Source organism: Podarcis erhardii (genome assembly GCF_964252035.2).
Source record: "Podarcis erhardii genome assembly, chromosome: 2".
Lineage (NCBI taxonomy): Eukaryota > Metazoa > Chordata > Lepidosauria > Squamata > Lacertidae > Podarcis > Podarcis erhardii.
Genome location: NC_138498.1, coordinates 45699600 through 45716436, shown reverse-complemented (window position 1 = coordinate 45716436; position 16837 = coordinate 45699600). Strand labels below are relative to the sequence as shown.

At 43.2% G+C, this 16837-nt stretch overlaps 1 protein-coding gene across 1 annotated transcript in view; it reads left to right on the top strand.

Annotated features, from left to right (window-relative positions):
• Nucleotides 1–251: 251 nt before the first annotated feature.
• LOC309333344 (phospholipid-transporting ATPase VB-like) overlaps nucleotides 252–16837 on the top strand; it is a 145728-nt gene continuing 129142 nt past the window's right edge. The window contains exon 1 of the mRNA XM_081846717.1: nucleotides 252–337. Within this exon, the coding sequence (XP_081702843.1) occupies nucleotides 324–337 (14 nt within the window). The 5' untranslated portion in view covers nucleotides 252–323. The remainder of the gene's footprint in view (nucleotides 338–16837) is intronic.

Here is a 16837-nt window from a genome sequence, read left to right as displayed (position 1 = left end):
ATTAAAAAAGAAATATTGTCCTACTGCACAATGTTATGCATGTTTATGTAGGAGTAAGTACCACTGACTTCAACAGGGTTTTCTTCCAAATGAGCTTAAATGGGATTACAATATATGAGTATCATTGGTAAAATTCAAAATGCTAGTGCTTACTTTAAAGACCTGCATGACATGCAGCCCTAGAACCCCTCCTTCATTGCCTGGTGCAGATCCTGTTTCACCTCTGATGAGCCAAAACTCTCTCCACACCACCCAACTTTGCCACAGAAAACACCAAAATCCAAGGTATGCTGCTTTCAAATACAGTATGGTGGATAGAATAAATGGCACCAGTAAGGTAATGAATAATCAAATGAATAATACATTCTGTGTTTATTTATAATCCCTCTGTCTGTCCCTGTCTATAAAGTATTATTTTTTTTAAAAATGTGCCATCATCTTGTTTAGGAGTTTTAAAAATGGAATGTTGCTACATTAATGCATGCTGCTGCTGCCCTTTAAATTTCGTCAGAGTCTAGGAAGCTAAAATTGCCCACTTTCCCACTTGCATTTCATGCAAAAAAAAAAAAAAATCCTCAGGAGACTTCATCAAGGTAGAAAAAGCAGCGCTGTGCAATCATCAATCCTCTCTGTTTATCCCCTGAGTCGGCAGAATCTTCTCAAAGAAGAAGTGGAATGATATGCTAATATCACATTAGCTTCTTCATTATGCAGTTTGCTTGATTCTCTTTGATTAATAGGAGTATTGTTAGAAACTGGGGGGAAATTCACTACTCTGTGCTCAGGCAATGAAAACAGAGTTTCTGGAGAAACAGACATCACACATTCATCTTATTTATAGTTGCTAGATTCCCTAAAGATAACGTGCATAATGGATAGGATCAAGTAAAAGCTAAAAACTGCCTGAGCCTATATTTTGATCAGAAGTTGAAAATGCAATATGGCTGAGAGGACAAATAATAGGCAGGCATCTTTCTCCCAACTGCTATGTTAGCTTTGGCAATCGAGGATAAGCTATCCATATGCAAATGGTGAGCGTCTGTCTCCTTTTCATTGCTGTCTTTCATCTTGATGCTGAAGAAGCACAAATTAATTACTGTACAGGAATCAAGGGCTGTGATTTAAGTAGCCAAGGGTAAATAATTAATTGATACAAATCTATTATTTCATCTGTTATCTAATTATAAATTTGCAGAGACCACTTCCAATAGGAGGGGAAATAACTATGTCAGCTCCAGGGTGGTTGGTTGGTTGGTTGGTTGGTTGGTTGGTTGGTTTTGCCCTTTTCTAGGGTGTGGAGCTGTGGTTTCAAGGTCTCCCCTGAGCCACCCTCAGCATATGCTGAGACCTCCATCTCCATGGCAAAGCAGGAGACCCAAAGCACTCTACAGCCTCTCTCACAGCCATTGCTTACTAACTGCCATTGCTTTTCACAAAAACCAGTGGTATATTTCTATAAAAAGAGGTGACAGAACTCACCATGAATCCCTCTCTTGTTCTCTTAGAATGGCAATAGCGCCCACCTGAGAGGTGCCGGAACTGAGTTCCGGTGAGCTCCAGCTGAAAAAAAAGCCCTGACAAAAACCCACATAGAATCATAGAGTTGGAAGGGACCACAGGGTCATCTTGTCCAACCCCCTACCTTGCTCGGACCCACTACCCTGAAATTCAGAGTCTCATGCTCTACCGACTGAACTACCTAGGCACATTGCATAAAATGGCACATAAAATGCCACATGTAAGGTTATGATACTGGAAACACATTAGGAAGAAGATCCAAAACAAAAGCAAGCTCACCCAAAGGAGCAAAATCTCTCCTAAAATTCAGGGAAGAATATTTAAATATCTGTCATTAGTAGCTATCCATGCATAGGTCAAATAATCTTCATGTTACACCCATCTATTCTCATGATATTTGATATGCTTTATGAAAAGACCACAATGAGATGATGAATTTAATAGAATCTGGGAAATGTGAGTAGGTAAAGAATTAATTAAGAACAAAATCGTAGGTGGGTTCATTAATTTTTATGATATCAAGGACAAAAGTGTTGCTGCTTATTTAAATCATTTGATAATTGCTGAATAAATGATTTTGCAGCTATTTTTTATCCGACTGCTGGAAGGTAAACTGTGGAGAGTAAACAATCTAGTGAGCCTTGCTGCCATAGTTATTTCCATTAAATGTGTTATTTTCTTACCTCTGCTCACATGAGATAGCTCTGCAAATTGAGTGAATGGCTATTAAAATAGCAAAAGCAGTTCAATGGAAGGAAGTGTGAAGCAATGCATACTGAGACAAATCAATAAATAAATCCTAACCTCACAAACACATTGATGGGGTTTGTACTGGTTGTTATTAACCAGGAAAGGGATCTTAGTGTTGTGGAAATGGAGGAAGACTCCATGTTAGGTATCAAAAAGAAAATTCCTATTATCATCATGTAGTTATACAAACTACATGTATAGTTAAAGCCATGGTTTTCCCAGTAGTGATGTATGGAAGTGAGAGCTGGACCATCAAGAAGGCTGATCGCCGAAGAATTGATGCTTTTGAATTATGGTGCTGGAGGAGACTCTTGAGAGTCCCATGGACTGCAAGAAGATCAAACGCATCCATTCTTAAGGAAATCAGCCCTGAGTGCTCACTGGAAGGACAGATCCTGAAGCTGAGGCTCCAATACTTTGGCCACCTCATGAGAAGAGAAGACTCCCTGGAAAAGACCCTGATGTTGGGAAAGATGGAGGGCACAAGGAGAAGGGGACGACAGAGGACGAGATGGTTGGACAGTGTTCTCGAAGCTACAAACATGAGTCTGACCAAACTGCGGGAGGCAGTGGAAGACAGGAGTGCCTGGTGTGCTTTGGTCCATGGGGTCACGAAGAGTCGGACACGACTAAATGATTAAACAACAACAAGTTATACAAATCTGTGGTGTAGCCACACTTGGAATACTGTGCCCAGTTTTGGTTACCACATGTCAAACAGGATTTTATAGAACTGCAATAGGTGAATCACAATGATCAAAGCAACTGCCCTACAAGGAAAGGTTAGTGTTTGGGGCTGTTTAGTTTCCAAGAGGGATGTGGATAAAGGGAACGTGATATAGCTGTACAAAATTATCCCTGGCTTATAAAAGTGGATTGATTTCTCCCCTGTCATAGTACTAGGATCTGAGGTTCTTTAGTGAAGGTAAAAGGTAAAGGACCCCTGGACGGTTAAGTCCAGTCAAAGGCGACTATGGGGTTGCGATGCTCATCTCGCTTTCAGGCTGAGGGAGCCGGTGTTTGTCTACAGACAGCTTCCGGGTCATGTGGCCAGCATTACTAAACCTCTTCTGGTGGAACACCATGATAGAAGCCAGAGTGCATGGAATCACCACTTACCTTCCTGCCACAGCAGTACCTATTTATCTACTTGCACTGGTGTGCTTTCAAACTGCTAGGTTGGCAAGAGCTGGGACAGAGCAATGGGAGCTCACTCTGTTGCGGGGATTCGAACCGCCAACCTTCCAATCAGCAAGCCCAAGAGGCTCAGTAGTTTAGACCACAGTGCAACCCTTGTCCCTATTTAGTGAAGGTGAATGGTGGAGATTCAGGATAGATAAAAGGCAGTACTCATTCAAAACAGTGCATAATTAAACTCTCCCTCACACAAACATATTAATATGTGCGCACACTCTTGCACACACATGCACAAATGCTGTCTCTTGCACACACAGAGGGGGGGTGGGACATGCAGAGAGGGTCATTGCTGTGTGTCTTGCATGCACACACATAATTTTGCACAGGCATTTGTGTGTGTGCATGCACACCCACAAACACAGAGAGAAATGGACATGTGAGGAGGATAGCAATCTCTGCACAGCTATTTCCCCATTTAAACCACACATCCAGCTCACCAAACAGCTGTTTGGTGGGCTGGGTATGCAGTTTTTAATGGATGCAGGAAAAGATAGGTGGGGTTTTGCAGGGCTTGGTGGGCCACAGGGCCTGTATGGGGGTTGCAGAAACTGTTCCAGAACACTTTCCTACAAGCTACTGTCACGGCTAAAATGGCCGCTGTTTCTTTAATGTGAATAAAGCTGGGTCAGCATGACTCAGCAGCTTGCAGCAGGTTGTATATAGTGAGAAATGTTAGTTTGGTGCTGAGGCTGGTGTTTGGGTTGGTTGATTGGTGCTGGTGTGTATAGTTCTTCAGTCGTGTTTTGCACAAAGACTTTTAAGAATAAAACTCTGCAAGGATATTCTCGTGGACTCTTTTATGCAGACAAGGGTCTGAGGACCAGGCTGTAGAGACAAAGGGAGGTCAGAACCCTTTCCTTCTTCTTCTTTTTTCTTTTTTTTTTTTTCTTTTTACAAACACTGACAGCTACACATAATTCATGGCAAAGTGATTAACGTCAATATATGACAACTAGGCAGTGTTTAAAAGGAAGCTGGTTTGCACAGTTCATGTAACAATGCATTTGTGAAAAATAAATGTCTTTTCAGGAAAGAGATCCCTTTGGGGACAAAAAGATTTTTAAAAACCACCACTGTTTACATTGTAGCATCAATGTGATGCTCACTGGTGAAGCAGTAAAAGAGAAAATGGAGCATTCAAGATTATGAAGCAATCCAAACTGTAAGGTGTGAAAAACTCTATACTTCTTTAAATCTTTTTTTTATCAAAATGTAAATGCTTGAAAACAACTGCGTGGAATTGCATTCCGCTCTGGAGTCTCTGTTTTAGAATTGTGCCGCTATGTTTAGTAATATACAATTAAGAAATAACAACTTGACAGTGAAGGAAAGTACTGGTTATTAATTTAACCTTTGCACAGTACAAAATAGTCACAATGTTTTCCTTTATTTTAATCTCCATCCAAACAAGCATCCTACGAAATTCCTTGTAGGTGAGATATTAATACATTTCCCAGCATAACATAGATTTAAATTAAATTGAATGTTCCCCTGGCGACGGGAAGGGTGAGGTGGTGAAATGGTGGAACAAATGGACACAATAACCTACTGGAATGGAAAATTGGCCATGACTTTATTGATTACAGATGTAGGTAGGCTCTGGCTTAAGCATTGGGTGTGTATCCTGCATCAGCCTTCTGCCTGATGCCTGAAGTTTTCAACAGGCCCCTTTTCTGGGGTACTCTGAGATATTACACCTGCTCAAGGGCGGGACTGATGCACCAACTCACCCCACTGCTGGAAATAGACTAAGGGTTCATGCAGTGCTCTGCCGACTGCGTTGTCAGCTCCAGGTGCAGATGACCTAAATATTCCAGAAACAGACCAGACTGAAGACTTGTTCAATCCAGTCTGCTGCCAAGGCCCTGCCCCCCCCCCCCATGGCCTCTATTGGCCATTTCAAATTTAAACTCTAAGCGGGCAAATATTGTTATTTGCCATGAGACCAAAACAAACAGCCAGCTATGAGGACGGGGGGATTGCCCTGGAGAGCCAGCTATCACCCAAACCCAAATTCTGGGTCAGCAAACTTTCTGCTAACTCTATATCATTTCCTCCCTGTGCTCTGTTGCCTTTATATTTGCCTATTTCAAATTGGAAGCTCCACCTCCTTGATTATGAAGCTCTAAGGCAGTGGGTACATTGAGGGCGCTACATAAATAAGAGACGGGTAAGACTCCTATCTTAGCTATCCAGAGGATATTCGGCATGATGCAACAAGGTAGCAGGAATGTGGAGAAGAGAGAGGCAGGAGGGAGGCATAAAAAAAAGAGAAAAGGGTGTCCCTTTTCTTATTCTGTTCCTTATTTGTCCATCCCCTTTTCCTCCCTTGCTTTCTGAAGCTGCCCCATTGCTCTCATTTCCCTGCAGATACCCTTGCCCTCTTCTCCTCACACAAACTCACATTAACCAAACATCAGGATATAGCATACCAATTAAAAAGCATTTTACTGACATGCTGAGTTGCTCAGTGTGGGTGTATCTTAATATTCTTCCAAGGCGACTACACCATAACACAGGCACATAAGGTGATCTTTGACATTTTGTATCTCTCCATTTACATAATGTGTCCATAATAATGCATTCTATCAAAACAAACATCTATCACGGTGGTCTTGTGATGTTTTGTGAATTCACACGCCTCCATGTGCATGTTTCTGCTCATGTGGGTCTTAACTGCATAATATTATGTATTTGAGGCTTTACCCATATAGCCAATAGCAGGCTGGGGGAGAGATTTTCGATGGAAGGGATGCTTAGGGAAGAGTACAGTATTTTACCTGGGCCATTTGGGGGGGGGGATCTGCAAGCATTGTAAAGGCAATGGCCCTTGAAGCTGGATAGAAGAGAGCCTTGAGAGCGGATAGAAGCAAACCTTGGTCAAGAAGACACTTACTTGTAGCTTAAAAGCAGGCCCAAATGTCTGCAGAAATGTCTCTGTCTTCCTGAACTCTGCTGGATTGTGAGAAACAGAAGGGTTGGCAATGCTTGAGTCGAGCTGAGGTCATATCCCTATGCAAAGAAGATACAAGGTGTGAAACTCCCCACAGCCAGCAGTGCTGGGCAACCCTGTGCTGGAACATGAGATCATGACCTCAGTGCTAAAACTCATTTTGCTTTAATTTTATTTATTCTTTCTTGGCTCCAAGTTCTGCTTGTTTGGACGCCCTTGGAGCCCTGTTCCCTCCTGCCCTTCGCTTGGAGATAACAACAGGTTTCTTGATTTGAGCTTGTCCCTTCTTCAGTTTTTGGAACTTCTCTTAGCTGTTTACTCTGAGCCTGCATTTGGGGGCCTGGATGTTTGGCTTGTGAACAGTTTTGAACAGATTCAGTTTTTAGAAGGTTTTGTTTTCCTTCACATCCTTTGATTTTACCATCTGCTTATTCCTTTGTGAGACTCAAACTCCACTTTTTCAATTATAAACATTTCCCCTCTAGTTTTACCTGAACTATTTCCCATTTGGAAACGCACTCTCTTTAACAATATTGATACGCCTATCAGTGACTCTTGAAAGTGAAGACTTCTCACAATTTTTTCCAAATCTGGGATAATTAAAAGGTGAGCATTAGGCTACCTTTGGACTGTGTATTACTGACAGTAATATATTCATATTAACTATGCAATCTCAGTATCTCACTGTTGAAAAGTCACAAAGAAATCATTATTATTGGTGGAGTGACACAATCAATAACCTTTTTTGATTATCGTTTTCCCACCCAAAATTTAAACAATATCCTGTATAATGGAATAACACATTATTTAGGATATGAAAGGATGCCATATTCTGTTGCCACATACATTCCCTGAATGTTTCCATTTTTCAGCAGAATGACAGTTTGATAAATGTGTTTGCATGATGTTGTTCTTCATGTTCTTGACTAGTGATAATGAGGCTCTGTTCAGGCCTTCACACTTACCTCTGAATGTTTTTGGAAAAGCTGCTGTATAAAATGACTTCAGACAAGATCATTATTAAAGACTCACAGTGTGATTTCCCCGAACCGGTTTAAACTGCCAGGGTTTAAATCATTTCGGAGGCAGATTGAGGGGAGTGAAACCAGTTCAGTCACACTCGGAGCTCTGCAACTCTTGCATTGAATGAAAGGTGAGAGGTAGGAGAAAATTTGGCTGTCGCACAGGGTGCCACTGAAATTTGAGACCCCAAGGTCTGCCACTGATCAGTTGAGTTCCAAGGAATTCCCGTTAGTCTGTTGTAGAGAAATCAGCTAAGAGTCTTTGTGACAACCTTAAAGACTAAGAAGCTTTTGTGGCCAACAGTCTATATCATCAGATGCATGAACTGTGCAGTCACTGAGAATAAAGCACTTTAGAAGAAGTGATGTAAAGGAGACATCCTTTAAAATCTGCCTGGAAATGCAAACATAAAAATATAACAAATCAAAGTATTGATGAGGCAGACTGAGGGCTACATGCTGCCTTCATCCAGTGTTGTTGTTTTTTAATCCCCCTGTTACATGGAGGTGGCAGTGATTTTCTCTCTCGCTACAGTTCCCCCTGAGAGCAATGGACTGTCATCAAATCCTCTCCCTGCCAGGGGGACTTGCTCTATTCTATTCAAAGCACGCAGCAGAAAGAATCTCACATGGCAGCTGCACCAGCCTGTGAGCAGCAGGACAACTTCTGGAGCTTTGTAAAATAATAATGAAAAAGTAATGTACAGCATAGCTGCTCTCGAGTCACCTCACGACGAGATCTTCTGTGGGTTCTAAAGAGGACTGAAAGGAATCGTGAGTCAGTCCAGGTCATTTCCCACCTGGATCAAAGTAGGCGAGTCTGATGGGGAATCCAGGTTTTGCAGATTTTCCCTCCATCCCTGGGTGACACTAAAACTGGATCAAGGTGAAAAAGTATGGTTGGAATTGATCCGAGTGGATAAACTCTGAATCATTGTCAATAATCATATTGTGCAAATGAGGTAGAGGGAGTGCTGTGGCACTTAGTCCAGCAGACATCTGATTGGCCACTGTGAGAACAGGATGCTGGACTAATGGGCCATTGGCCTGATCCTGCAACCGCCTCTTATGTACCAACATTACCAGCACTTGTTTGCTTTGCTTTGGCTTTCACTGTGAACTTTCCTACCCCCCCCCCCCCCACACACACACAATAACCAAACCATAAGCAGCAAAACAGAGGCAGAGCATCTTCCAGAGATGGCTGTACTTTCTGTGGTTGAATTGTTCTAAGTTTGGCCTTCTGCCTCAAGAGCAATCCCTGGGGTACTCTAATTGCTAAGAAATGTGTTGCTTGTTGTCTTCTTACTTAAGAATGCGGTTTGCCTTACTCTTTCATCGCTCATTAGGACTCAGAAGCAGACATTTAACAGCACAATTATCACTCCTCATTCACAAAGCATTTAATGGCTCTCCGTGCAGCCTCTGTGCTCTGATTAAAGGGGCGCTTTGGTGCACCTTTGCGCAGCCTACATGGGCCATTATGCAGCTGTGCTTCTTAAACAAACCTCTGACTCTGGCAGATGAAGGACTTGTTCGGTGCTGTTCTACCCTGAGCGAAATTCATTCAGCTGCTTTGGAAGGATTGAAATTGCAACAGCATGCTGGAAGAAGTCTTGGGATTCAAACTGGCTGTAAAACCTTCTTGCAGGAAGATGGAAAATATAGCCAAACCAAAAGATACCTATGGCAGTAAGTGGTCACAATGCCTGCTCCTCATCTCAGCTGTGCTTGTACACTCTTCAGGTACCCACTGTCTTCCACTCTCCTCATTCTGCCCTTTCTTTGTGCCCCTCGAAAGCTCCAGGTCTGTACCTAGAACAACATTTTAACAGGTATAAGCAGGCCTGACAGCAGCCTCTCTTGACCCTCACTGAACATCCAGACCTTCTGGTGAACAGGAAGGGAACATCACTGTATCTTGGGCAATGACACCACACCTCTCTGCTACATTTCCTTCTTGCTCTGTCCCTAACCTTGCCACAGCAACCAGAAAATGGCAACATTGGCTGATGCCAAGTGGTCCCTAAAATAATCTTTTCAGGCCCTTCTTTGGGTGGTCCTGCCAAAGGACGTGAGATGGGTGGCTACAAAACAGAGGTTCTTTTCACTGGTGGCTTCCTGTTTGTGGAATGTCCTCCAACAGTGAGAGGGAAGAAAGGGGGGAAGGGGAGGGGAAGTTGCTCCTTCCCCCTTCTCTCTATTGTCACTCATGCTGGGCGGAGCTCCTACTCAGCTGCACCAACAATGATACAACTGCCATTTTGGGCCGGCGAAGCTCAACAGGAAAAAAGGCATCCTGATTGACATCCAAATAGGACAGGAGACCCTTTTGTCCAAAAAGAGGGCAATCACATTTTTCTAGGAATGACCTTACACATAAGTTACCTTGTCATAAAATGGGATTTAAGTAGAAAGGCCCACCAGCAGAAGCTTGTGCGTGGGTGCTTCCTTCCTTTCTCCCTGTAAACCCCAATTTTTTAGGAGAACCCCTGGAACAGCAGGGAGGGGAGGAGAACGCCAATCACTCCACCAAGCAAGCAGAACTGCTGGTGTGACACAGGAATCTGCATGGAGCTATGCTGAATCCCTCCCATAGTCTTTCCCACTATGGTGAAATGTATTTCTGTTTAACATATATTAATTATTCTAATTTTTCATGTATAAGACACATAAATTAGCCTTTGTGCATTATATACAAATTGCCACTCCTTTCTGCCCTCTTTTGTTATGCTTCGTTTCCTCATTTTTAGGCAATGCCCCCCCCCATATAAGACATATCCTATACAGTGGTACCTTGAGTTACAAACGCCTCAGGTTACAAACGCTTCAGGTTACAAACTCTGCTAACCTGGAAGAGTTACCTCGAGTTGAGAACTTTGCCCCAGGATGAGAATGGAAATCGTGTGCCGGCGGCAGCAAGAGGCCCCATTAGCGAAAGCACACCTCTAGTTAAGAACAGTTTCAGGTTAAGAACGGACCTCCGGAACAAATTAAGTTCGTAACTAGAGGTACCACTGTAATATGATCCTTCTGCACATACAATGTGGCTCACCCCCATGGCGGAAGGCATGCATTTAGACCTACCCAGCACAACATTAATCGTATCAATCCTACCAAGAGTCATTTCCTCTTCCCATTTTTATTCTCATCAGCTTTTCATAAGCAGCGGCAGCTGTGGGGGTAATGAACTAGCCTGCTTTGCCCTGTCAAGCAAACCATTCCAAAAGCCCAACTACTTCTAACTGCTGAGTTCTGATACATGCAACAGTGCCTCACAGCTTGGCTTCCATGTTCCCTGGGATTTTGTTAGAAGTATAATTCATCAGCAGCGCAAATCTGGCCTGGAAATCGGCAAGACAATGAGCATATGCAGGATTACATGAGGCTAGATGCATTTCTTATTCTTATTTGGCCTGGTTTTTTTAAAAAAATAAAAATTATACTGTAATGACCTATGACTAAAGGTAAAGGTACCTCTGACCCTTAGCTCCAGCCATGGATGACTTTCTCATCTCGCTCTATAGGCCGAGGGAGCCAGCGTTTGTCCGCAGACAGCTTCTGGGTCATGTGGCCAGCATGACTAAGCCGGTTCTGGTGAACCAGAGTAGCACATTGAAACATCGTTTACCTTCCTGCCGGAGTGGTACCTATTTATCTACTTGCACTTTGACGTGCTTCCGAACTGCTAGGTGGGCAGAAAATGACCTATGACTAGGACATTAATAAAAGGTCTGTCGTGTGGGCAGGTGGGTGGGTGGGTGGTACCGTGGTCTAAACCACTGAGCCTCTTGAACCTACCAATCAGAAGGTCAGCAGTTCAAATCCCTGTGACAAGGTGCGCTCCCATTGCTCTGTCCCAGCTCCTGCCAACCTAGCAGTTCAAAAGCACACCAGTGCAAGTACGTAAATAAATAAGTTAAGTACTGTTGTGATGGGAAGGTAAATTGAGTTTCCATGAGCCCTGGCGTCTGTCACGGTGTCCTGTTGCACCAGAAGCGGTTTAGTCCTGCTGGCCACATGACCCAGAAAGCTGTCTGTGGACAAACACCGGCTCCCTCGGCCTGAAAGCGAAATGAGCGCTGCAACCCCATAGTTGCCTTTGACTGGACTTAACTGTTTAGGGCTCCTTTACCTTTTCCCCTTACACACACACAATGTACCTTTGCAAAAAGAGATTCTGTAGAGGGACTAGTGTGAGAAAGTGATTCTGTTTGGTACAGGATATTATTAATCAAGATAGCACTTTTCGCTGTAGCAAATGCTATACAATTTTCAACTCAAATTTCATCCCATTTCATCAGAGCAGCTCTGTAGGCTAGATTAGGATGGCAGGGAGTGGATGACTTCTCCACAACACTCCAGTGAGCTTCACAGCTGTGCAGGCATTTGCACCTGGGCAAGTCAGTGAAGAGCCAATGTTCAGATCAGTAGCAGACAGAGATGGTGTGGCAGCAGTGCTCACCTGATATCTGGTCAGGCTTATCACTGCTGCTTCCTGGGAGGTAGGGGGCAGACTGTATTTAGTGAAAATGTCCCAGTGGGGCTATCCCGGTGCTCCCCCTGCTGGATATGCACTGTGCCAAACTCATGGAACGAGTTAAGGTGAGCACCCTTAGGTACGTTTGAGGGTAATGGATGCTTCCTGAGGCTTGCCACTTAGGGCTAAGGGACCCATGGGCAAAATACACAATGCTAATCTTGGTTACCTGAGTGGAGTTGTGGGCCCATGGTAGGAGGATATTAGGATATAAGGTTTCTTATGCACCTGAATGATGAAGCTTAAAGGGAAGAGCAGGGATAATTTCTTCCATTTTCATTCAGCAGGAGCTTTTCTCACCTGATATACATAAGCCTGAATCGGATAGCTTCCTGCACTGCCACCACGCTCTGCAGAACTTTATTGTAAATTAACAAAATGTGGCCAGCTATTTGTGCATTGCCTCACTGTTCCCAGCTTGGTTTCACATCATAACTCATGTAAATAACCTAGATTCCAATATGCAGAAGCCATTGATCGCTGCCAATTTTATAATGATTTTTGTTATTGCGCTAATTGTATCTCCCTCAATTTCCCTCTGTATAAAAACATTCACAGTTGTTTGTTGTTAGCTTCATCTGTTTGGTAAATAATGAGCCTGGAGTTAATTGTTTTTAGGTTGTTGTTCCTTTCTTTAATTATCATTGTTGTTTTATTGTGTCGGGTAACCTTTTGTCTTATATTTTATATTGATCTGCTGTCATGTGCTGGATGTGCACTTTATGTTGCTGCTGAATCTATAAGAAAGAAAACACGAAGAGAGAGAAAAGGTTGCAGTTGCAACTGCCACATGGAGGCCCACTTGCAACCGTCTCCACATGAAAGCTGCTATGGCCGTAACATGTAGACAGGCTCACAGCATAGCTTGGCCCATCATGAGAGATCCTGTGACACCAGCAGTCATTTCCAAGGATGAGAGGCTTCACATATGTGGATGATCTGCTTGACAAGCTGTTTTATGTGGTATGGCTGCCATGTGCAACACGCATCACGTGGAATCTGATGCTGGAGACCTCCAAAAGGCAACAATGCTATGAGACCGGCAATTATACAAATTATTGGAGTGACCAATGGCTATTTGTTATGACTGCTGTATATTGCCTCCAGAATCAGAGAGGGCATGCCTAACCTGAATGCCAGTCATTGGGGAACAGCAATGGGAGATTGCTGAGGAATGCCCTTCCCTCTGCCATGTGTGAAGCAGGAAGTATCAGTTGCTTCAGACATCTTGTGAAGGCTTTCCCTGTTTTGGGAATGGGCTCTGTTTTACATGTTAGAATCTTCTGACTTTCTGTTTTATTCATTTTTCTGTTTTATTCATTCAGCCCTTGGTCTGATCCAACTGAACTTTTCAACTGCTGTAAGGTAAAGGTAAAGGTAAAAGGTTCCCTGGACAGTTAAGTCCAGTCGAATTTGACTATGGAGTGTAGCCCTCACCTCCGCTTTCAGGCCGAGGGAGCCAGCATTTGTCCGCTAACAGCTTTCCAGGCCATGTGACCAGCATGACTAAACTGCTTCTGGCACAACAGAACACCATGATGAGTGCCAGAGCACACAGAAACAATGTTTACCTTCCTGCCACAACACTATCTACTCGCGCTGGTATGTTTTTGAACTGCTAGATTGGCAGGGGCTGGGACAGAGCAATCACACAGATTTGAACTACAATGGCACCTTGGGTTAAGTACTTAATTCATTCTGGAGGTCCGTTCTTAACCTGAAACTGTTCTTAACCGGAGCACCACTTTAGCTAATGGAGCCTCCTGCTGCCATCGCGCCGCCGGAGCACAATTTCTGTTCTCATCCTGAAGCAAAATTCTTAACCTGAAGCACTATTTCTGGGTTAGCGGAGTCTGTAACCTGAAGCGTATGTAACCTGAAATGTATGTAACCTGAGGTACCACTGTACCAACTTTATGATCGGCAAGCCCACGGTACTCAGTGCTTTAGACCACAGCGCCACCGACATCCCATTGTGCCTGACCAGTCTACATTCTCTAGGACTGCTTGCCTGTCAGGCTGACAATGCCAGAATGTATCCACAGCCCCACTTTGTGCTTTCCACTCTACCAACCATGTCCTTTAAAGCAGAGCTTTCAAGGTTTCATCATCCTGTACTTTAAATAAAGGTAAGTCTTTTGTTTGCTCTTATCTGAACACGAGTTGCACTTTCTATTTTGTCCCAATAATCACCACAAGAGGGATGAATACATTTTTATGCCAGCCGTGTTGCTGCTGTTTACCCGTCCATCTGATATTCGCCTGTTGCTCTTGTGCTTCATCTTTCTTGATTTATAGTCAGAAGGCATGCTAAAATAAGAGTCATTTGTACTACACAGCAGTACCAATGCAGTGCTAGAAAAACGCTCAGGATGAATGGCTTGAAGGGCACTCAGATGATTTCTTTTCCTGCTGACTTTGCTTCTTTGCTGAAAATCCCTGGATGTGATTACAGTTTGAGGAGAGAGGGAGGTCCTGTCTGCTTCAGAGAAATTTCTGGATTGTTATGGTCACTGTATACTAAAAAAACAGAAAGGGGGGGAGATGTAAGACAAGGAATGGTGTTCAAGGATAACACAGCACATATGCTGCTACCATTTGGTGCTGTCATGATGTATTTCATTTTATTTATTATAGGATTTTTATCCTGCCCTTCAACCAATTCCCACGCTATTTAATCCATCAACCAATCCGCCTCCACTATTTAGCCCATGGCATTCATTGATATCTTCATCAGAGTAACTGGAATAATACAGCTCACATTCATCTTTTTCATCTTCAGGCTTAAGGAGTGCTCAGACCCTATTTCATGGGTAGGCAAACTAAGGCCCGGGGGCTGGATCCGGCCCAATCGCTTTCTAAATCCAGCCCATGGATGGTCCAGGAATCAGCGTGTTTTTACATGAGTAGAATGTGCCCTTTTATTTAAAATGCATCTCTGGGTTATTTGTGGGGCATAGGAATTCATTCATCCCCCCCAAAAAAAATATAGTCCAGCCCCCCCATAAGGTCTGATAGACAGTGGAGTGGCCCCTGCTGAAAAAGTTTGCTGACCCCTGCATTTGTTACCAATCCCTCACTGTGAGCCAGTGTGGGGCAGTGGCCTTACGTACTGAACAACTCAGATTTCTTTAGACAATGAAACCAAGACAGTAATTTTAATCAATTCATTTCTCAGCTTTATTTTATAAGGTTGAAATTAGACTACTGTATGTTAGGGCAGCCCCAAAATAGATATAAACATAATGTGCCATCTTTAAAGGTTGCGTTTTAAAACTTCTGTTTGATATGCATATATTAAGGATGGTTGAATCGATCACAGCCTCCCCTGTCCTGCTTCCATAGGTGGATGTGAATGTGTGTCCTTCCTCATTCCTGTGTGGATTTTAAAGGACAATTCCAGGGAAGTCCTTTTGTGACATAAAAAGTGACAAAAACATGCACCAATGAGGTATACTTATGAGGTGAATGGAAGATTTTCTCTCTCTCTCTTTCTTGTTTTAACACTTTTAAGCTGCTTGGAGCAGTTTCAATGTGCGGCACCTCTTCTGCACAGGGTATTGTACAAAAAGGTATTGTACATAAAATAAAAAGATTCCTGCCCCCATGTCAGACTGGTAGAGCTTAGAGGCAAAAGGCAATGTTTTCAGTGTTGATCTAGCTCCTCCCAAGGAGAGCTAAGCCAGACAGAACATTCTACTCTGTGGTCTTAATCCCCTCATTCCTTAATTAGACTTGGTTATGTGGGGCTGGTTATCCCACAAAGTTTCCCCTTGTTATATCCAAGGTGAGTTTTGGATTTGGATTTGATATCCTGCTTTATCACTACCCAAAGGAGTCTCAAAGCGGCTAACATTCTCCTTTCCCTTCCTCCCCCACAACAAACACTCTGTGAGGTGAGTGGGGCTGAGAGACTTCAGAGAAGTGTGACTAGCCCAAGGGCACCCAGCAGCTGCATGTGGAGGAGCAGGGAAGCGAACCCTGTTCACCAGATTACAAGTCCACCGCTCTTAACCACTGCACCACACTGGCTCTCAAGGTGGATCGTTGTATTGCACATAACAGAGTGTGGAAACTTCAGTTAATCTGAGACAACTTCTTCCACTGGTATCTAAAGCGAGGTGCTCTGATCACATTGCCTGAGGGCTCTTTCGGTCACACTGGCTCCCAGTTTGCTAGCAGGCTCAATATACAGTACTATGGTACCTTTAAGGCCTTAAAAGTGGTCCAAGTCAGGGGCTTCTTCCTTTGGTCCTCCATTCAGCAACTGAGGCTCTAGTGATCATCATCCCTTTGCCATTTCAAATTCAGTGGTTTGGCTACAAGGCCAAAACCCTTATTGGGTTGTGGAATGCATATTCTGAGGTGGCTCGTACAGCAACCTTGTTGCTCAGTTATCAGCAAGCAGCTGAAACATGGCTTTTAGAGAAAGCTTTGGGATCTAACCAATTTAATTTGGAGCTGTTGCTGTTCGTTTTTCTTTGGGTTATTTTAGAGCCCTCCCCCTGACTCTTATATCATTAACATTTTAAAACTGTGTTTAAAATTTACAAGGTAAACTGCCTTGAGAGCTTTTGACAGAAAGGCAGGATATAAATTTGTATAGCAAATAGATATGTAAAAATATTCACTTGTAAGGCTTTCCTTGATGAAGCAAACCTTTATCCTAATAAGAATTGAGTCAAACAGTCATTTCAGAGGTTACTGCTGAATTGCTTTACAACATTCTGGCTACAATGAGCAATAAGAGTTATCAATGAGATGAGAGCTGATCTGCCATCTAACAGCATCTTAAATCAACATTTCCCTCTTAAAGGACTGCAAGGTTCCTTACTATATTGGAAAATTGTGCACACC